We start from the raw sequence: 22,397 nt of genomic DNA, 5'->3' as shown, positions 1-22,397 counted from the left end.
GTTTGTATGATTTTTCTCCCATCACGACTACGGTAAGTGAGTACTAGAATTTTTTTTTTTTTTTTTTTTTTTTTTTTTTTTTGACAACAGCAAAAGCAAAACAAAAACTAAGTAATGAAAGAGGAACCCGATGCCCTGCAGTCATTAGCCACCAAATGGGCCTGTTGAACCTGTTCCCTGCTTACCTTCCAGACTACGCATGAGTCGAATTTGTTAGCCTCTTCCTGTATATCCCGGATTGTCCACAGAGATTCAATGTCTGGTTTCTGCCTCTTCCCCAGAAAATTGACTAGAATCATGGAATTATAGTGTTCCTATAGAATTATAGTGTTCCTATCTTTTAAGCAATCAACACTCAAATCATGTTTCCAATTTTGATACGCGGAATGAGAATAAGCATTATTGTTATTCGATGGCTTTATTTGGCTGCAAAATATTTGAGTCCAAGACTTCTTGTCGCTATACTCTTTCAATATCCATATATCCAAATAGATCGTCACTAAACACAGTTGTCTAATTAAAGATGGGAAACGGGCCGTGCCGCGGTAGTGGGTGTGCCGTGCCGTGCCAAAATTTGGCATACCCCAGCCCACGGCACGGCACGGCCCACGTGCCTGACGGGCTGTGCCGGGCCGGGCCGCGGGCCAACCCGTACAACTTTTTTTTTTAAATAATAAATGTAAATAAAAATACGATATATATATATTTTTTAGTACAACTAAATTTTATATAAATAATGTTATTAATTTATGTTTATGTTAATGTTAATATATTTTGTTTTGAACAACTTTATTTTAATTAAGGTTATATAAATTATTTATCTAATTATGTTTAAGTTTATGTAAATAATTTTATTAATTTAGCAAAAAACAACAATCCATATAATAAAAAAAAATAAAAATAATTTACAAGTGCGATAAGCCAAAAACACAAAAAAAAAAATTGAATAAAACACGTGCCGGGCCGTACCCGGCCGTGTCGGCGTGCCGACCCACGGGCCGGCCACCGTGCCCCGTGCCGATTCCCAAATTTGTGTTCACGGCACGGCCCAGAGGTGGGCCACCGTGCCGTGCCGGAGTCGTGCCGGCACGGCCCGTGCCCATCTTTAGACTTGTCCTTTTAGCACTTCTAGTTTAGGTACATCCTTCAAAATGTTATTTTGAAGTCGTGGCATCTCATAAAACTTATTGGTGGAAAGATCAAAACACTTTATTTCTTTACACTCGGGACTCAACCAGTGAAACGAGTTGTTAGCAAAGATATAGCTATGGGGTTGCAAAACATACGTATCCCAAGGGGGGTTGACAGGGTAAAGTCGTATCCCCTAATCTAAAGTAATACCTAAGTTCTCTAACTACAGTAGATAGGGAAGTAGGGTCGAATCCACAGGGAAACTGGTCTTTCTATTCCTAATTAATTAATATAATCTAAATTATTAAGGCAACCAATTTTGTTATTGTAAAAAGGAATTAAACTACGGAGATCAAGTTCAGGGAGAAAAACAATAATAAGAAGGCCTAGGGTCACAGGTTCACCAATAATTAATATTCCGGGATAAAACATAACAATCAATAATCAACATTGCACAAATAACATGATTAACAGGCTCTCGCAATTTATTAATCAACATAGATCTAACAGGCTCTAGCAAATTTACTAGATCTAAGTTCCTATTGAAAATAGCCTTTAATATCAAATTAACATCTGCTCGATTCATCAATTCAATATTGCTATACTTTTACAATCAAATTACATCTGCTCGATTCATAATCTAATTGTAAAGAATTAAAACAATTCAATAAGAAATTATCATGCAATATCAATAATCAACAATAACAAATTATCCCTTCATATTAATTATGGATCCCCATAAACCCTAGAATTAAACTACTCGGACATAATTAAATCTAAACTAAACGAAGCAATAAAAAGTAGTCATGATAGAGTAAGGAAATAAAATAAATAACTGAGATTAAAAGAGAAGAAATCGTTACCAAAGTTAAAAGGAACAAGAGTTGTAGAGAAAGAAAATAATACTAAGAGTTTAAGAGAAGAGAGAAAGAGAAAAGTTAGAGAGAGAAAAGAGAGAGTAAGGGAAGGGAGAAAAGAATTCCCCCCAAAATTCGCTTAACAAAAGCGTATTTATACAAAGCTAGAAAATCCTAAGTTAAAAAAAATTAAACGACGCTTAAAACGTCCTCCAGAAACACGCCCGATCGGGCGCGCCTTTTTGATCGGACGAAGGGCTGCTGCGATATAAGTCTTCTTTGCCCGATCGGGCGCGCTATCGGGCGGATCATCGGGCGGACACCTTTGGGCCGCTTGGACTCCTCTTTTGGGCTCGTAACTTGGCCCAAACCAAATATCCTCTTTGGGGCTTAAATCATTCGGTCCAAATGCCTCGTCTTCACACAAGTCGAGCCCTTATTCACCGGCTTGATCACTCTAACCGATTTTGGGCTATGAAAGATGGTCGTGTTCCTCCAATGCTCGTAGTTGCTCCATAAAATCCCGGGAAAATGCTCCAAAGGTGCAATTCCCTACAAAACTCAACCAAAACTACGAAAACACTAGAAAACACATATTAGTAATAAAAGTGGCTCTAAAGAGCCAAAAACACTACTAATTATGACCAAGGGACGGGGGTAAAATACTATATAAAATAGACATATCAGGGGTCTTCAATGATCTCCCATGAATTATTTTTCAAGCTATAGACCAACGATTTCTTATCTAGTATACTAGAACCCCGCGCCAAGTGTACAAGTTTTAAAACCTTATAATCATCCGAAACACAATCATAGCCAAGTGACAACATTTTAATGCGTTCAACAAACTTTTCTTCTAGGGTGAATTTGAATACGGGTGGTAATTTATAAGCTCGAGTGGTAGGATTATAAAGACAATGGTTAAAGTCATATAAACCCTCATCATGTTTATTTCCCAATAATGCTAAGCAAAGTAAGCCATTACACGTGCTATATATCATACCATCAGGACGTTCACTTTCTTTAGGGTAACAAAGTTGGGTTAATTGGTGGTTGTGATTTAGGCCGTTAAAGTTAAATGAGTAGAACTTACTTTGATTTCCATATTTATGAGAGTTCATCATGATGACTTGGAAACACACTTAAAACGACCAAGAGATTTAACGGGTAGCCATGAGAGTGTATCGATAATTAGCTCGATAGGAAAAAGATAATAATAGAAAATTTTGTCAGCACTACTACAAAATTTGGAAAAGAGATCCCTTATAATAGACCCGTCATCTCAATAATAGGTCTATTTGATGTAAGAGATCTAATATGAGGGGTAACGGGTCTCTTTAGTTGGGGGAAAAATAGTGCCAAAAAGAAGAGACCCGTTGTCAAATTTGACGGGTTTTTAAAATTTAGTAGGGCCCACTACTTTATGAATAAAAAAACAAAAAAGAGATTGCAGTCCTGTTATTAGATTAAACGGGTCTTTTACCTTTACCTTCTTGTACAATTTTACCACTTTGAGGAGCCTTCATATACTCACAAGTGTAAAACTACACTGGGAGTATCATTTAGAAACTCTTCAACAAGTGAAAAAGTCCCTCGCGTAGGGTTTCGAAGCAGTGCTCTGCTAGGGTTGGATAGTAAGTTTTCTTGATCAAATTCTTCTGTTTTTCTCACAGCACTCCCTCTATAATCCCTTTCCCTTCTCAATTTTGTTATTGTGAAGTAATAATCCTTAGCGATGGCGAATGATTTGCTGCGTGATTGGGAAAAACTTAAGTTAACGGATGATGAGAGCCTGGTAATTGGTAGTGGTGATGGAGGATCGACTGATGAAAATCAAAACATCAAATTAAATCTTTCCCTTGTTGGTAAGATGCTAACAAGCAAACCCTATAATGTCGAATCCATGAAGCGTGTCCTAACTAGATTATGGCGGTTACAAGGCAATGTTGTGGTCCGTGCTGTGGATACGAATTTGTTTATTTTCCAGTTCTTTAATGAGGAAGATAAAAATAAGGTGTTACATGGGCGTCCGTGGACCTTTGATCAACAGATGATCATGCTGAAAGTCATCGATGGAGATGAACAACCCTCTGATATTGTTTTTGATAAAACGCCTTTTTGGATACGGTTACTGGATGTTCCTTTTGGGCGTCGTAATGCAGCGTTTGCTCGTGAAATTGGAGATGCTATTGGCGAATTCTTGGAATTTGATGACTCGGACCCCATTGGATGGGAGGAATTTATGCGTGTTAAGGTGATGATTGACATTGCAAAACCTCTGCGTCGAGGAGTCATGGTGGCAGTTAACTCTGCTAAGACAAAATGGATAGGTTTTAAATATGAACGGCTGGGCGATTTTTGTTTTTTCTGTGGTAGGTTGGGACATATTGACAAGGATTGCTTGGAGCAAGAAAAGGAGGTGGGAGAGAATGCCCTTGTTTTCCAATATGGTCCCTTCCTTGTGGCATCACCCCATCAAAAGTCTCGAATTAACCCAGTTGACAGAGAAAAAGAGAAGAAGTGGGTGGAGACTTTGGCAAGCAGGAAGCAAGTTCAACGAGTTACTTATAATAACCCCAATGCTATTAGACTGGGGCCTCCTAGTGCAGCAAGAAAGCTCCAGTTTTCACCTTCGGGGTCCTTTTCCCCTGTTCCTAAACCTCGTGAAGCCTCCTTACGTGCTGTCATGGTGGAAGGAAGCAACAAGCTTGTATTAAGAGCTGAACAAGTGGCAGTGTCTGGGCAGAATAGTAGAGGAGAAGAGGATAATGCTGGTTTGATGGAGGGACAGAGTGCTAAAGAAACGTCAGAGATTCTGGCAGATTTGGGGAAAGGGGAACAATTGGGTGTGAGCACCTTGGGTTTGCAACTGGTGAGAAATGAATGCAACAACAAAAAGAGAACTTGGAGGAAAGTTGAGAGGATAGCAGGGGGAAAGGGGGAAGGTGACTTTATGGACACTTCAGATAGTGCCAGTTCTATCCCTATTAGCAAGAAGAGAGGATTGGTTAACAGGGATTTGACTAAGGAGTCAGAAGAGTTTGAGGGTGGAAATAAAAAAACAAAAGTGATGAGTGGTGATACTTGTGAGAAGGCTGGAATCAGTGATGTAGGTGTGATGATGTCTTCAGATGATTCTGTTCACGATGGTGAGGAGCACTCTAAACTCCAAGTAGCGGGTGTTGGGAAAATCCAACCCCGTGAAGGACAATGAATCTCATATGTTGGAACTGTCGAGGTGTGGGCAACCCTCGATCAGTTAAAGCACTCCGACGATGGTGCTTGAAATTTGCCCCGGATTTACTTTTTCTCTCGGAGACAAAAATTGACAAAAGTAAGTCTGAAAATTTAAAAACTTGTTTGGGGTTTGACTGTGCACTTGGTGTTAGTAGTGTAGGCCTTTCAGGTGGTTTATGTTTGTTTTGGAAAAAAGATAATATTGATGTTACTATTGTCTCGTTTTCAAACAACCACATTTGTATTGACGTCACTAGTGGTGAAGGTGTCAAGTGGCGATTTCTTGGAGTTTACGGGTGGCCGGAAACTGCCAATAAACACAAGACCTGGCAGCTCCTTCGACACCTCTGTGGTGAGTTTCAGGGTCCCTTACTGGTGGGGGGAGATTTTAATGAGATATTGAGCTATTCTGAGAAGGAAGGTGGAGCTGAAAATGAACGGAGAGCCATTGCTGAATTTAGAGACTCCTTACAGGATTGCAATTTACATGACTTGGGTTATTGTGGACAGCAATTTACGTGGGAACGGGGCAACTCTCTTCAAACCCTTGTTCGAGAACGTCTTGACCGTTTTTGTTGCAATAATTCTTGGAGAGATTCTTTTCCTGATGCCACAGTTGAAAATTTGATGAGGTACAAGTCGGATCATTGCCCAATACTACTGAGGATGCAGCGTGTCAAACGGAGGAGGAAGAAAGGGAAGAGAATTTTGCACTTTGAGACAGCTTGGCTCCTAGACCCATCTTGTGAGAAGGCAATTCGTGAGACTTGGGATGGAAATGCGCATATGATGACTGAAGCTAGGCTCGAGCTTACTCTGGCAGCCCTCAAACGTTGGAGTGGCTCGAACTTTTCTGATTTGGATAATAAAATTGAAGCAGCTGAGGAGCAGTTAAAAGAGATTCAAAGCTGGGGAAAGTCAGCAGCTACTATTGAGCAATGTTCAGCACTAGAAAAGAAGCTTGACGACCTCCATGAAAAACAAGAGGCATATTGGTACCTTAGATCGAGGGCCTCTGAAATTAAAGATGGTGACAGGAACACGAAGTACTTCCATCACAAGGCTTCTCATCGACGGAAACGGAATGCAATTAATGGCCTCTTTGATGCAAATGGAGTCTGGTGTACGGAAGAAGAGAAAATTGAAGAAATTGCCGAAAACTTCTACTCCAACCTTTTTGCTTCTTCTGAACCCTCCACAGATGACTGTAATCGTGTGCTCATGGCTGTTTCCCCCTCTATCAAGGCCACTGACAATGAGCAGCTTTTACAGCCGTACAGTAAAGAAGAAGTCTATGCAGCTATATGTTCTATGCACCCGTGTAAAGCCCCGGGCCCTGACGGACTTCATGCAATATTTTACCAGAAATTCTGGCACGTGGTGGGTGATGCGGTTTTTGCTCGTGTTAGTCAGATCCTTGAAGGCCTTACTTCTCCATCGTCGGTGAATATTACAAATATTGCTCTTATCCCCAAGGTGAACTCCCCTACTTCCATGTCTGAATTTAGGCCGATTGCTTTGTGTAATGTTCTTTACAAAATTGCCTCAAAGGTGCTTGTTATGAGACTGAAAGAAATTTTGCCGAATGTCATTTCGGAAAGTCAAAGTGCTTTTGTTCCCGGGAGACTTATTACAGACAATGCCTTGATTGCTATGGAACTTTTTCATACTATGAAAAAGAGAAGTACGAGTCGGAAAGGAACTATAGCAATGAAGCTAGACATGAGCAAGGCGTATGATAGGGTTGAGTGGTCTTTTTTGGAGAAGCTTCTTTTGAAGATGGGTTTTGCGGTGCAGTGGGTTCGAGTTGTTATGAGTTGTGTTTCAACGGTGTCATATTCTTTTATTATTAACAGGAATGTTTGTGGTAAAGTGATCCCCTCCCGTGGTCTTCGCCAGGGGGACCCTCTCTCCCCATATCTCTTTATTATTATTGCAGATGCGTTTTCTGCTTTAATCAAGAAGGCCTCAGATCACAGACTTATTCATGGTGCGGGTGCTAGTAGACAGGGTCCGAAAATCTCTCACCTCTTTTTTGCAGATGACAGTCTTCTCTTTGTCAGAGCCAACCGTGTGGAATGCTCACAGATAGTTGATATCCTCAACATATACGAAGCGGCTTCCGGGCAGAAAATTAAGTATGATAAATCGGAGGTCTCTTTCAGCAAAGGTGTTAGTGCAGAAAAGCAGGATGAGTTGATACAGTTACTGGGAATGAGGTTGGTGAATGAGCATGATAAGTACCTTGGGATTCCGACTGTGTTGGGGAGATCGAAGAAAATGGTTTTTGCCGCTCTGAAGGATAGAATCTGGAAGAAGTTGAATGGTTGGAAGGAAAAATTAATGTCGAGAGCTGCTAAAGAGGTGCTTGTTAAATCTGTTATTCAAGCTATTCCTACGTACATCATGGGGGTTTATAAAATTCCCGTTGGTGTGATTGATGACATTAAGTCCATGGTTGCAAAATTTTGGTGGGGGCACACTGATCATCACCGCAAAGTGCATTGGCTCAGTTGGGATAAGTTGTGTCAGCCCAAGTGCCTTGGGGGTTTGGGCTTCCGAGACATGGCTGTTTTTAATGATGCATTACTCGGCAAACAAGCCTGGCGTCTAATTTCAGCCCCTAATTCTCTCTTAAGCCGTGTCATTAAGGGTAAATATTACCCTCATGGTGAGTTTCTTGAGGCCTCTTTGGGGCTCAATGGGAGCTATGCTTGGCGTAGCATTTGGAGTGCAAAGGCGCTTGTGAAAGAGGGACTTATTTGGAGAGTGGGTGATGGAAGCTTGATTGATATCTACTCGGCTCCTTGGGTTGCTGATGATCAAGGGAAGTACATCATGTCTCCTAGAGTTGATGGGCTTGCTCTGGTACGTGATCTGTTTGATGAGAATAGGAGGGACTGGAACCATGATCTTCTCGCTGCAAACTTCACTGATCGGGATATTAACTGCATTCTGCAAATTCCCATTAGCCTTCGTGAATCCAGAGACCAGCTGACTTGGGCATTCTCAAATGACGGGGAGTACTCTGTAAGGACTGCTTATCTTCTTGGCAAGTCTTGCAATCTTGATAATTTTCATGAGGCGTGGGTGACCATTTGGAGTTTAGACACGATCCCTAAAATCAAGCAATTTTTGTGGCGTTGCTGTACTAATTCACTCCCTACCCGTGAGCTCCTGCACTTCAGACATATGTCTGATTCCAATTCGTGCCCATGGTGTCCCTCGATCTGTGAATCTAAAGGTCACACTTTCTTTTCCTGCTATGCTGTAAGTGACCTCTGGCGTGAACTTGACTGCGAAGAGCTAATTCCCACGGATCCTTCTGAGGATTTTAAGGATATGATTGTGCGCTGGAATAAAATGAGCTCCAAAAAGTGTCTGCGAGGTGCTGCTTTGCTCTGGTTTATTTGGGGTAGACGAAACGACAAAGTCTTCAATGCCAAGGATGTGCCTCACCTGACTGTGAAGATGAGAGTCCAGAGAATCATGGATGACTGCCTCAAGTACTTAACGAAGGTTTATGGTGGGGTGGGTGTAAAGAAGAGGAGTAGCCCGAAGAAATGGAGTCCTCCCCCCTCTGATTTTGTCAAAATTAATTGCGATGCTTGTTTAAAAGATGAAGGTTGGGTGGGTTTGGGAGCTGTGGCTCGTGATGAGAATGGGGACGTTCTGTTTGCAGCAACAAGAAGAACTCGTGCTAGATGGTCACCAGAAATTGCAGAAGGTAGAGCCATTCTTCTAGGCCTGAAGCTTGCTCGCAGGTTTGGGATGAAGAGTCTGGTGGTGGAATCCGACTGTCATCTTGTCATCAATAGGCTTTCAAGGGCTGCTATTTTTCTCTCAGATCTCGATTCTGTTTTAGATGATATCATGTTTGCTTGTAAAGATTTCAACTTTGTGTCTTGGTCACATGTTCGTAGAGATGGGAACTTTGCTGCTCACCATCTAGCTAGGTTAGTACCCTTTGGTTTTGAGCAAGTTTGGGAAAATCATTGCCCTTCTGATGTTGCTCCTTATGTACTCATGGACACTTTGTCCAATTCCTAATTAATGGTACTCCTAGCTTTTTCTCAAAAAAAAAAAAATATACTCACAAGTGTACAGACCACAAACTCCACTCCATTATTTACTCTCTTTCTTTTTAATTTCTTAGTTAATAACGCCTTTCTCCCTCTAAAGCCCATAAATTGGAACATCTTGATCTTACCAATTTCACTTTACACAGATCGTCTTCATCATCTTCGCAGACTTCATCCTACAGGTGATTTAGATTTCATCCTAGCATGTCACCACCGATTCAAGAGGCGATCAACCACACAATAATAACAACTTATTTTTGTATCTACTCTTCAATATTTGAAGGTAATTTTTGTATCCAATTGCTAATTTGTTCATTCACTGCAATTCATATCCAATGTTGTTAATTGCAATTTTTGTTGTTTTGAGTAAAATGGGAGGTTATTATTTTAATTCTTTAGATGATTTTTGTTTGAAGAGATCTAAAGATTGATATTTTTTGTTGAAAGAATTCGTATTTTTAATTCTTGGGTTTTTTTTTTTTCACTTGGGAAGTATAATTTCACTAATATCCTATTCTATGTTTTATCACTAATACCTTATTCTATGTTTTAATTTCTCTATCTTGCCCTTCTGGGAATTTGGAATTTTTTTAATTGGTTTTCTTTGATTGTATTATTTGATACATCAAAATTAATTAGATGGGCATAAGTCAGAACATGAATTTGATTGAGTGAAGTAATTATGAATTTTAAGTTATATTCATTATTGAGTGATTCCATTTAGTTTATGATGTACACACCTTGGACAAATGCTTTCTGAGATGAATTTGGTATGCATGTACTGTAAAAACGAGTTGTATTTGTTTAATTTCATTGTATGCATGTACTGACTTTGAAATGAACTTGAATTGTAGATTTAATGATGACTTTGGATTTATCGAGTTTTGAGGAATGAGGATTACAAATCGGCATATGAAACTCCACCACCAAGTTTATTAGTTCATACTTGTTAATTTTTATTTAAGTTGGTGTAACCTTGTAGATGTTATTTATTTATTTATTTTTTTTTGAAAGACTTGTACTTTAGATGTTAATTTTACTTAGTCTATACTTGTAATTTTCAATTAGTTTGTAATTGGTTAATTAGTTAATGATTCATATTTATTTTATGAAATTTCACATTGGTTGATTTAATTTATTTACATTTCCGCCAATTTTAATCGAGCCTAAAATTTCAAATTTCAAATTTAAAATTCGAAATAACAAAAAAAAAGCGCTCTAAACCAATTTTGTTTTTAAAAATTCAAATATCTAAGAGACCCCCTATCTTTAATATGTGGTCTATTATATGTAATAAACAGACCCCATTTCTGTTTGACGGATCTCTTTCATTCAACAAACAGACCCCATTTTTCTAGTAACGGGTCTCTTTCAATATTTAGTTTTAATTCACTTTGTCGACATAACAAACCCCATCTCCGCAATAACGGGTCTCTCCTTTTTTCAAACAAACCACCCCATTTGGACTGGTCTCTTTATCAAACAAACCCCTGAGATAGAGACCCGTCCAAGAATGGTCTCTAAGGTATATTTGGACGGGTCTCTTTGCCTGTTTTTGTAGTAGTGCAGAAAAAACCATTTATAACAACTCTTTTGTTGGAAAAAACCTTATAAAATTTTTTTGGCAACTAAAAACCAGATTGTAAATTTTTTTTGTTGAAGATAACTTGAGATCTCTAATCACTCAATTAACCTCTAATTTTCCCATTTATTCCTTCTAATTACTCATAACTCTCACTTAACTATTTAATAATTAAGTTAATTAATAAATTAAAAAAAACAAAAAAAAAAAACCACCCTCACTACCACCGGCCAGCCACCCTCCCTCTCCTTCTCCCCCTCCCGTGGCAGCAGGTAGTAGCCCCCTCCCCCATCCCCAACTGCCGCCTGGAACCCCCCTACCCTCGCCGACCAACCTCCACCGTCGAACCAACCTCCTTCCTTTCCCCTTTACCTTCGCCACCACCACCCTCCTAAACCCTAACCCAAAAATTCCACCCAATAAAGTGGTTGTAAGGCTCAGAATAATCCTCCATCAATGCCGCCTCAATTTTCTCTCTCCTCCACTAATCTTCTCTCTCGTTACTCTGATCTCGTCTTCGTCATCAATCCTCGAGGTTTCTTCTCTTTCTCTCTCCTATCTCTGTGATTTTCTCTCATTTTTTGTTGCTGAATTGCCTGAATTTGTTGTGAGATGTTGATTTTGCCATGGAATTGTTTGTCGGCAGTAGCAAATGGTACGACTGGAAAAGAGTGGAAATTTTTTTTGGTTGGTCGAAGCAGGGGAGCTCGGCGGGCAACATCCAATGTTGTGAACGCGGTGGTGGATTGGAGGTTAGTCGCCGATGAGAGTGGGGGTTATAGGTGGCGGCTCGAATAGGGAGGGGGAAGGGGAAGGGTTGGCTGGGTGGTGGTGGCTTGGTGGTGGCTTTTGTTTGTTTGTTTGTTTTTTTTTTTAAAATATATATATTAATTTAATTATTAAATAGTTAAATGAGAGTTAAAAGTGTAATTAGAAGAAATAAGAGAAATTAGAGGTTGATAATGTCAATTAGGGGTTTTTGGTTGTCCTCAACAACAAAAAATTTACAATCTGGTTTCTATTTGCCAAAAAAAATTTATAAGGTTTTTTCCAACAAAAAAGTTATTATAAATAGTTTTTTTTGACAAAATTTTCATAATAATATAATGTTTTTGCTTTCTTCATCATGTTCACGGTTTGATTATGAAGTAAATTTTAAGAAGAGGTTTGATAATGAAGTAAGTTTTAAGAAGAGGTTTGATTATGAATTTATTTATATAGGAATTAGAGAAGATAAAAAAAAATGTACTTCGAGTAGGATTTGAATAATTGTTGAAGTTGTATTGTCAGGCAAGTATATGGCTTATGATAATACTCCGTATATGATAAAACAAATTAAGCCAATTTGAAGAATTTGATAAAACTTTCCTTATCTTTCATATTATTCGAACCATATTTGTAATACAAAGTCTCCTTGTTCAAGTTTATCTTTTGGCAGAAGTTGCAAACAACTAGGAAAGCAATAATGTACTTAACATGAGCAAGAAGCCTATAGCTCAGTGAAGCTAAGCTTCAGTTCCCGTGGTAGTGACCCGGGTTCGAGGCTCATATCCCCCCTCCCCTGTGGGTAATACCCCCTTGATATTCCTGTGATAGGAAATTAAGGTGGGGCCCACCCCTTACCCCTAAAAAAATAAATAAATAACGTACTTAACATAAATGGGTCTTAATATAAAGGAAAATTTGTTGAAAATCATCATATATAAAAACCAAATTTTGTTGAAAATCATCTAATAATTTTTTTTTGTCAAATCACACCTATTTTAAATTTTATTTGTTGTCTCACCCCTACCTGAATTCCGACGATTGACTTATATTTTCGACGTTAACTAACATGTGCACCTCACAAGACCCACTAAACCCCCCTTTTTCTTTTATTTCCCCCTTTTGGGAATAATTTAAATACGGCCATAAGGGCAATAGTTTAAAAGCTAGAGTGGCAGAATTGTAAAGACAATAGTTAAAGCTAGCTATATAACCCTCACATGTTTATATCCCAAGTAAAGTAACTCTGGGTATCAAAGTTGGGCGTGACACAATAAATGAGTAGAACTTGCTTAGACGCCCGGACCTAAACCGGTTAACCATGATAAGGGCGTTATTGGAGTGTATTTTAAGGGTTCGACGAAGATGGATTAAGTTTTGATAAAATCTAGATATTGATTACAACATACCATGACTTGAAAACACACCTAAAACGCCAAAGAGATATAACGGGGCATGAGAATATCTCAATGATAAGCTCCTTAGGAATATAATATCCTTTCTTCATCACGTTCACTAGTTTTTCTAGCCCTTCGATCAATCTCAAAGTAATTTTTTTTTATTTTTTATTTTTATTTTATTTTTGACGAGAAAGTAATGTTTTTTTATTAGGCTAAACTACCTAGTATGTAATATGAAGGACTTTGTAGTAAGTTTTAAAGAGAGGAATTACAGTATGTTCAAGTATATAGGGAGGACTTCACCAAAAATAAATAAAAATAAAAATAAAATAATATATATATATACATATATATATATATATATATATATATATATATATATATATATATATTATTGGATATATTTTCCTCTGATCTTATGAAATTATCTAGGAAAAAATAATACCGAGTATATCTTTGTGATATTTTAAGATAAATTTTATGATAATCTAATATTGTTTAGAATTAGAAAAGTTTACATACTCTTTTACTCCGGATAAGGGGTTGTTCTGATTTACATAGAACAACTGAACTGATTGAAACTGAACTGAACTGACTGGGACTGAACTGGACTGAACTCAATTAAAATAAATTAGCAAAGGAAATGAACTGAATTGATAAGAGCTGAATTGAACTAAAATTAAGCTAAACAGAACATACCCTAATAAAGTTTTACTACATGACATTCTTTTACGTCCATTTTACTCCATTACTCTAAGTAAAATTTAATGTTGTTGTCTTGTTGTTAATTCCTCTCTTTTTTTAAAAATAAATTCCTCTCTTTTGTGTAAATCACAATACTTTTTTTTTACGTCTATTTTCTCTTTTAATGTAAACTTTTAAAAATTGACCAAACCCAATTATCGAACCTGACCCGAATATCTGACACTTTATGAACAAGTAATAAATTCAACGCTCCCCACTCAACAACAAGTAGTACTCTCCTTTTCTTTTTAATCTCTTCCTTTTATTTTCTCTTCTGTTTGCAAGTTGGAATTCTTCATTTCTTCGACATCCCAGGTTCAAATTTTGCTACTCTTTCAGTTCTGAATGTTATTTTATTGTTTATTTTTTAAATTGGTATAAATTGTGATGGAATTTATCTGGGTATATATTGTTTCAAGTGAAATTATAGATATAGAAAGAATTAAAAAAAAAAAAAATCTAATTTTGATGCCAATTTTTATCCTTTTTACTTTGAATTTAAGCTTGATTTTATTTAATCATCTTACCTTGATTTTAATTAATCGAATAGAAAATGAATATGATATTGGATAAATTGTGATGAAAGTTGCAGACTTTAATTCATTTTCATCCCAAAACGATGGTTTAGCTTTTTAAAAAATTATATATTAAATTTGCTGCTTTATTTATCTTGGTGGGTATAAATTGGATAATAATCCTAATATAAATGTATTATCATTGTTAAATTTGGCAACTTTATTTCATTATCTTATTTTGTAGGAATTAATTATAGTATGATTGGTGATTTTGTATTGGGTGGAACTGTGGAAGGGTGAAATGGGTTCGTTTTGTAGCTTGGATTTGAGTGTGAAAACTTGACTTGAGAACGAAATCGATTTGATAGTATGAACATGAAATTTATCCCATTTTGTTGTATTAAGTGTTTATTCTAGATAGTGATGTGTGCACAGTGCATTAAAGTTGCTCTTTCAGTAGTATTAGTCTAAGGATGATTAATTGACCCATCACCTATATTTTAGTGTGAATTGATTGATCTTGAGGATCATATACCGGCTAACAGCTGACTATTATTGATTGTTAGCCGCCTTATCGCCCATAATGTCCATTCAAATTGTGTTCTTTGGGATCTCTCCAAGTTTAGTTCATGAATCGCGAGGTTGGGTGACCAAGGGAGTCAAAGTGACGTCTTCTTTAGAAAAACGCTAGAGATTTAACTTTTAGGCATCTAACACTACACAAAGTTATCACTGCCTTTGAAAAATATTAGTCAAAAGGGTTTTTTTCCTTGTTGAAATGAGCATAAAGCTGAGGAAGTCAATTATAGTTACTAGATATCTAACTATTAGACAAATAACCGTGCTGTTCCTCAGTCTTCGCAACTTTTGTGGGAGTGGGGATTGTAGGCCTGTGACTTTTAGCAAATTGTTGTTTGTCTCTTTGAAAGTTATTAATACTATGGAAAGGTCATCATATATTGTTACTAGGTTAAGAAACATGTCCTTTGTTCTGGCAGCAGTCCATTTTGGTAAATAGAATAAATATTAACCAATTGCAATAATCTGTCAAAATCGCAAAGACTTAGGGGGGGGGGGGGGGGTTGTGGACTGTGGAGTACTGCGATTTTTCTTAATTTGAATTTAAGTTTGTATTTTATACTACTGGCTTTTTACTTTTATTAGTCACCAACTCCTTGGCAAATCTCTATATATTGCCTTCTATCATGTATTTTCACTTGGACTCTAAGAAGCTTATTCTCTGAATATCTTTTTTCTCCAGGCTATACTATTAGTATAGCTGTTGGATCCATGTCAGATGCTTTAGACCGTTCACTGTTGACCAATCAAATAGATGCAGTAGATATGATCCGGCTGCTTCCTGCAGTAAACGACGACCATGGAGGTGTCATTGTGGATGTGCAGGAGCCAATGGATTCCAAAGTCTTTGTTGGTGCACTTAGAGCTTCAATGTCTCAATGGAAGCATGAGGTATCTTCCTTCATTGGCTTCTTGACGAATATTTGTGTTAGTTGTCACTTTGTCACTGCAGTACCAATTTGTTTGTTATTAGTGCTGATGAATAATCACGCTATGCTTTGGCAGGGTAAGAAGGGTGTGTGGATAAAATTGCCCATTGGACTTGCAAACCTCATTGAAATTGTGGTCAAGGTACTCCAAAACACACACACACACACACACAAAGAAAAAGGAAATTAGATTGACATCAATTAGTTCTGCATAACTTTCTATTCTACCATAGATATGACACTTAACTTTCTAGTCTACTTTGTGAATTTGTAGCTTTCATTCTGTATTCATGTTACGTTGATTATAGGAGGGGTTTTGGTACCATCATGCAGAGCCGAATTATCTAATGCTGGTTTACTGGATTCCTGAAACTATTTGTACAATCCCTGCAAATGCTACCCATCGTGTAGGAGTTGGTGCTATTGTCTTAACAGAAAATAGAGAGGTACACATATTGTTGTTTTTGTCCCTTACAATTGTGCAATCCCTTATTTAGTTCCTTTCTAAAAATTCATCTCCCAGAAAAAATGGTCTATATGATGTGTATTGTGTGCTAAAAGGATGATTGATTTTTCATCCCCCTGATTTTATAATGGTATTGAGTGGTCAACATCGATGTAGCACATTTGATTGTCCCATGAATATGGTTCTAAATGTTTAATGTCCAACTGCTGAAGTGCTGAGTACCGAATGCTTTTTATATAAGTCATAGTTAAGAAGTCGTGTTTTCTGTGATTCAGCTTTGCCTTTTCTTTTTCGGCCTTTTCTTTTTCGGCCTTTTCTGAATGTCATGTTTTGCATTGATGTTAGTTTGACAGAGCCTGATTAATTGTTATTTATAGATGCTTGTAGTACAGGAAAAGAGTGGCGGATTTCGAGGATTAGGTATCTGGAAGATCCCTACTGGAGTCGTGGATGAAGTATATTTCTAAGAGACTTTTACTTTCCACTTCCTTTTTATTGCTGCGTTATGCATATTGTAAGTTTCTATAGGTTTTGTTATGTAGGGAGAAGATATTTGTGCAGCAGCTGTCAGAGAAGTGAAGGAAGAAACAGGAGTAAGTGGTCTCTCAATGTCATTTATTCCAATTATGAAAGAGGATGCATCCAATGTTTTGCTAATGTGATTCTGCCTTTTTAGATTGATGCAGAATTCATCGAGGTAGTAGCATTCAGGTATGTCAATCATATGCTTTTGTAAACTTGCATGTGGTCCACGCTTTGAACTTTGTGATATGTGATACTGTCTCGAGTGTGCTTCAGAAATGTTGGCTCCCTGGTTTTCTGCTTCCTTGTAACTGTATGATGCTATCTTCACTTAGCCATTGTGGAACAATTGATAACCCAAGTCTTTGTCTCCTTTTTTTTTTTTTTTTTTTTTTTTTTTTTTTTTTTTTTTTTTTTTTTTTTTATAATTCTCAAACATGGTGTGCCTAATGGGCCCTAATCTAGATTTTTGTAAAGGAGCATTCTGAATATAGTGTATGTAGGTGATGCACTGAATAAACCTGTAAAACATAAATGGATTTTTTCAGCCCAAACTTATCATTCTTACAAATATGAAGCATTATGTTTTAATGTAAGGGTTATCCTACGCCTTGTCAGCTCAGTATTGTGCATATATTAGCTGAAAGAGTTATCAGAGGAAGGCCAAAGAGCCAGGCATTTTAAGCATTAATAGTTTCTTGGCTTTTATCATTTTGCAGGCAAACTCACAAAGCATTCTTTGAAAAGTCAGATTTATTCTTTTTGTGCTTCTTGCGTCCATTATCTTTCAATATTCAGAGGCAAGAATTGGAGATTGAGGCAGCTCAGGTACTAACTTAAACATGTATAGTAGTTCTATGTATTATTATTAGTGCGCTAGCTGCTTTATTGTTTGTTTTCCGGTTTCCCCTTAAAGCCTTTCTACTCTCCTAACTTCTAAGTTCTTGAAGTATTTTTAATTGGATCATATTGGAGTTTGCGTTGAGAAAATCTGTTTCTAAGAGTACTTTTAATAATTATGGGACCATATTGGAGTATGTGTTGAGAAAATCTGATATTGCCCAACATGTGGAGCTTTCTCAGCAACACTGTCGCATCTTTTTTGCTTCAAACTTGTTTGTTTACTCCAGAATTTTATAACCAATTGATCCACCATGAAATTGAGCGTTAAATATGGTTGTTCTAGCTTTATCATTTTAGTAATGTCAGCTGGGAAGGAAAACCCCATGCTGGCAGTCACATATTTGCCTTTTATGCTATTCCCTCCATTTCTTAAAAATAGGTACACATTTCTTGTAAAGATGTTCATTAAGAGTTATACGGTCTCCACACATTTTTAAGGAAGAGTAGTTTCTCAAGAGTGTGAAACATTTTCCTTTTGTAAGGAACACATTTTCCTCCGTATTCCTTACTTCCCTCTTTCCCTCTTCTAATTTATTCTCTCTTCCATCTCTATGTTCCTGTTCTCTAATATTTTTATATCAAGGAATCATACAAAATTAGATGAAATTTAAAACTTGATTTAATTTCCATTGAAAACAAACTCAGATCAAGATGTTTTACTTTGTACCAAACACAACCTAAAGTTGGCCCACATCTACCACTTTCTTTACTTGACCATTTCACTCTCCTTATTCTCTGTGCATTTTTTTTTAAGTGGTAGAGGGATTAGTAAACTCTTGCAACTAAAGTTGTAGCTTTGTATTTGAATTTTTTAATAGATTTGTTGATTAAAAAAAAAAAGAGAATCAAACTTGCAAATTCTTTATGCTTTTTAATTGTATATCATGGCTTCCTTTTTTTTCCCCTAAAATTGCATTTAGACAGGTCTTAAGATGCCTCTGAGTTAGTATAAAGGCACCATAGCGGTCTGAATCAAACTTGCAAATTCTTTGAGCTTTTTGATCGTATATCTTGGCTTCCGTTTTGTCCTTGCAATTGCATTTAGACAGATCTTAAGAGATGACTCTGAGTTATACAGGCACCGTAGGTTTGAACCAAACTTTCAAATTATTTGAACTTTTAATCACATATCGTGGTTTCCGTTTTTCCCTGCAATCGTGTTTAGATAGATGTTAAGATGACTCTGGTTAGTATGCAGGCACCATAATGGAACAGCTTACATAAATATAATTCCTACCTTTTTTCTGTAGTGGATGGCGCTTCCAGAATTCGCAGCTCAACCTATCGCCCAGAAGTCTGGTCTTTTCAAGCGCATAATTGATCTTTGTCTAGTCAAGTTGGACAAGAATTATGCTGGGTTTTCCCCAGTGTCAGTGTCATCCTCTGACGATAAACCTCCTTATTTATACATGAACACCAGAGATCTGCATCAGTCAAGTCACACAACCACAAGTCAACTGTGAAACATTGGAGTTGGATCGTATTGTATCTATCATTCATAAACTTTCAATATTATTTGGGTAATTGTTGTTTTCCTCCTCATTGAACAGCATTTTAATTGCTTCATATGCCCAGAGTTTCGATGCTTTTATGTCAGGGCAAGATGTAGCTCTGGATGAAATTCTTTGGGAATCTAGTGGATACCATGGGATGCAAAACAGGAGGGCGGGTATGTAATCAGAGAAAATGATCATGTTTCTCTGGCTTCATATGAGATGAGTGCTGAGAGAAATCTAAGATAATACTCTCAGAACAAATCTGGGTAGTAATGGTTGTTCTCAGAATAAGTTTGGATACACTAATGCCTGTAATATGAATTCTTGTGCTAGTGATGCAATGAATATTAAACGTTTCAAAATTTATATACGTAATTATCAAAGCTGTGTAAGCTACTTTTACTGCATATTTTTGTAAATATTACTTCGTATCTGTTATAAACTGTTGTTTTTTCCTTGAAAGAAAATCATGCATGATAGTTAGCCTCTTTTGTACTTTGTAGACAGTTTTTTTCTTGGAATTTTGCTGTATTATTTTATATTTGATGGCAATATAGTAGTATATCAAAGATATGTAAATGGGGGTTAAAAGAGGGCATTAAATTATTAGGAGTATTGATTTCAGTTAGTTTTGGTCTGAAATCAAGGCTTTGCTCATGCAGTTGAAGTTAAAGGATCAGAAGGGTCTTTTCTAAGTTATATGGGTTAGGCTTTTGTTTGAGCTAAGAAGTGGCTGATCTGACGTAGGTCTTAGCTTACGTTGAGAATTTGACAGAACGATGAAGGAGGTAAGTAGGGGCTGTAGCATGTAAGCCCTTCATGTGCTGAGGGTTTGATGTGCACCTCTTGTGGGTTGTGTGAAGAAAACATTGACGTTGGCCTGATGCTTGGGGGTTCATGCTTGGGTGTTGTGACGACTGACGACTCTGTTGACGTTTTGTGAAGGGGCTTAGTCTGCTCTGCACTATAGTGCAGTTCAAGGATGTACAGTGCACGTTGGCATGAAACTTGCTGGTAGAATTTGAGTATAAGAACATTGATGTTTGAGAATGAGCGATATCCATGGCATTGAAACCAGAATAACCTCATTCCTCCTGTTACGTAATAGTAGACCAAGTAGAGATGTCTTATGTCTCGTCTTCTGCTAGTGTTTCGAATATCATTACTTGGTAGTTTAGACCAAGTAGAGTATGTAATATAGTCTCATCATCTGCTAGTGTTTCGAACTCCATTACTAGGTAGATTGCGAGGAGAAAAGGTAACAACTAACACAGTTGTGCTCAAATTAGGCCATTAGTCATTAGACTCAATACGAACCATGGATTATTCTTCGTCTTCTATTGCTTTGGTCCTATAACAGGCTATAATACATTAATAGAGGAGCCATTTTTTGTTGACGACATTCCAAATCCTTATTCTTATAATTTTGTGTACTCCAATTTAAACGAAAATAACTTTCCATTACTCTGTATTCCCACATTTGTTGTCAAGATTATCTTTTTTCGCAAATTAAATATATTCCGTGCTAATGTACAACAACATTGATGATAGAGTATAAAACATATTCCTGGGCCTCAACCATTGGCTTACCTTACTCTATCAATTGCTAATGCTTTCCTTACTGTTTGACAGTAGGATAGAGCTTCATCTAAATGACAGTGAATCAAGTCTTACGGCCAACCCATACCCTATAAATTGGCATGGTCACATGCGACATGCTCACTATCCATATATGTGCTTATTAGGTGCATAAATAGCTCTAATGGTCCCCCAAGATTAATTGTCACAAAGTCTTAATCTTGACTATTTGTTGATCAATGTTTCAAGGGTCTCATCTTCAAGCGTATTCTTGTAAGAGCATTGCCACTAATGGGCATTTTTTTGGTTGCCCAATCTCTCTCTAACCACTTTCTCACTCCTCCTCCCCATGGGCATTTTCTTGGTCATTTTTATTCTACACCAATGGTCAAAAATTATAATCCCCACCATTCTCTCTCCTATTTTTAATCCTATACCCCACCAATATTTATCTCTCCTACACATCATTAAATTTGTAATTTAGTATTTCTTAATATTATTGTTAACAAAATTTTGTATTAATTAATTTATTTATGAGAGTAGTACATTATTAATTATTTTTAATAACAATAATAATAATAATAACTGTTATAAAAATAATAATAATAATAATAATAATATTAATAACAAAAATAATAACGAACAACAATAATAATATTAATAAGCTAAAATAACAACAATAATAATTATACTTCCAATAATAATAATAATAATAATAATAATAATAATAATAATTATAACAATAATAATTATAACAATAATAATTATAACAATAATAATAATATTTTATTTAATAATAATAATAATAATAATAATATTAAAAGGATGACTAATTATGAGGGAGAAATTGAGAGAAAATGTAAATACAACAAATTTATGTGAATTTTGGAAATATGAAAATATAGACAAAATGGGTCTCTATTTGTAGAGAATTTTTTTTTCTAGCCGTTGGTATATTTTTTTTTTTTTTTTTAATTTTATAAGCACAAAATACCCGTTACAAAATTGTTACCGTTGCAATAATCAGGAATTTCCTGATTGGTCCAACTCGCCTGACAGGACGCGTGTCAGCATCTGATTGGCCGTGCTGACGCGCCTGTCAGGGCTGCACTTATATTTTTTTTTGCTTTTCCTACCCTCAAAACGCAGCGTTTTGAGGTGAAGCAAAGCAGACGCTTCCTCAAAACGCAGCGTTTTGAGGTGAAGCAAAGCAGACGCTTCCTCAAAACGCTGCGTTTTGAGGTAAGCTTAGCAAAAAAAAAAAATTTAAATGCAGCTAGCACGTGGGGCCCACTTATTCTTGGTCAGTTTTTTAATTTTGCCCAAACTTTGATCAAAAATTAATTTGCCCATGGGCATTTTTAATTTAGACCATTGATGGGGAGTAATTTTTTTTTATTTAGACCCCAAAAACTACCCATAGGCATTTTTCTCCCCATTGGTGGCAATGCTCTTACATTTTATTTATTTATTTTATTTATTTATTTTTTTAATTTTTAATTTTTTATTGTATCATGTAATTTAAAAGGATGAATGTAAATAAAGATGTACATAACTGAAGAATGAAGGATGGACAAATTACATCAGATACACGACTCCTAACACTTAAGA

At 36.7% G+C, this 22,397-nt stretch overlaps 2 protein-coding genes across 2 annotated transcripts; both read left to right on the top strand.

Annotated features, from left to right (window-relative positions):
* The first annotated feature begins 5,198 nt into the window (after positions 1-5,198).
* Positions 5,199-9,275, top strand: LOC145575810 (uncharacterized). Its single transcript, XM_081633608.1, has one exon. The coding sequence runs from the start codon at positions 5,199-5,201 to the stop codon at positions 9,273-9,275; it is 4,077 nt and encodes a 1,358-aa protein (XP_081489734.1).
* Positions 9,276-13,975: 4,700 nt separating this feature from the next.
* Positions 13,976-19,576, top strand: LOC145576979 (nudix hydrolase 10-like). Its single transcript, XM_081634679.1, has 9 exons — positions 13,976-14,113; positions 15,575-15,783; positions 15,898-15,963; positions 16,130-16,267; positions 16,665-16,742; positions 16,830-16,880; positions 16,964-16,998; positions 17,529-17,637; positions 18,963-19,576. The coding sequence occupies exons 2-9, from the start codon at positions 15,604-15,606 to the stop codon at positions 19,173-19,175; spliced, it is 870 nt and encodes a 289-aa protein (XP_081490805.1). The 5' UTR covers positions 13,976-14,113; positions 15,575-15,603; the 3' UTR covers positions 19,176-19,576.
* The last annotated feature ends 2,821 nt before the right edge of the window (positions 19,577-22,397 follow it).

This window comes from Chenopodium album, chromosome 13 (assembly GCF_948465745.1).
Source record: "Chenopodium album chromosome 13, dcCheAlbu1.1, whole genome shotgun sequence".
Classification (NCBI taxonomy): Eukaryota; Viridiplantae; Streptophyta; class Magnoliopsida; order Caryophyllales; family Amaranthaceae; genus Chenopodium; species Chenopodium album.
This window is presented reverse-complemented; position numbering and strand designations above follow the sequence as displayed.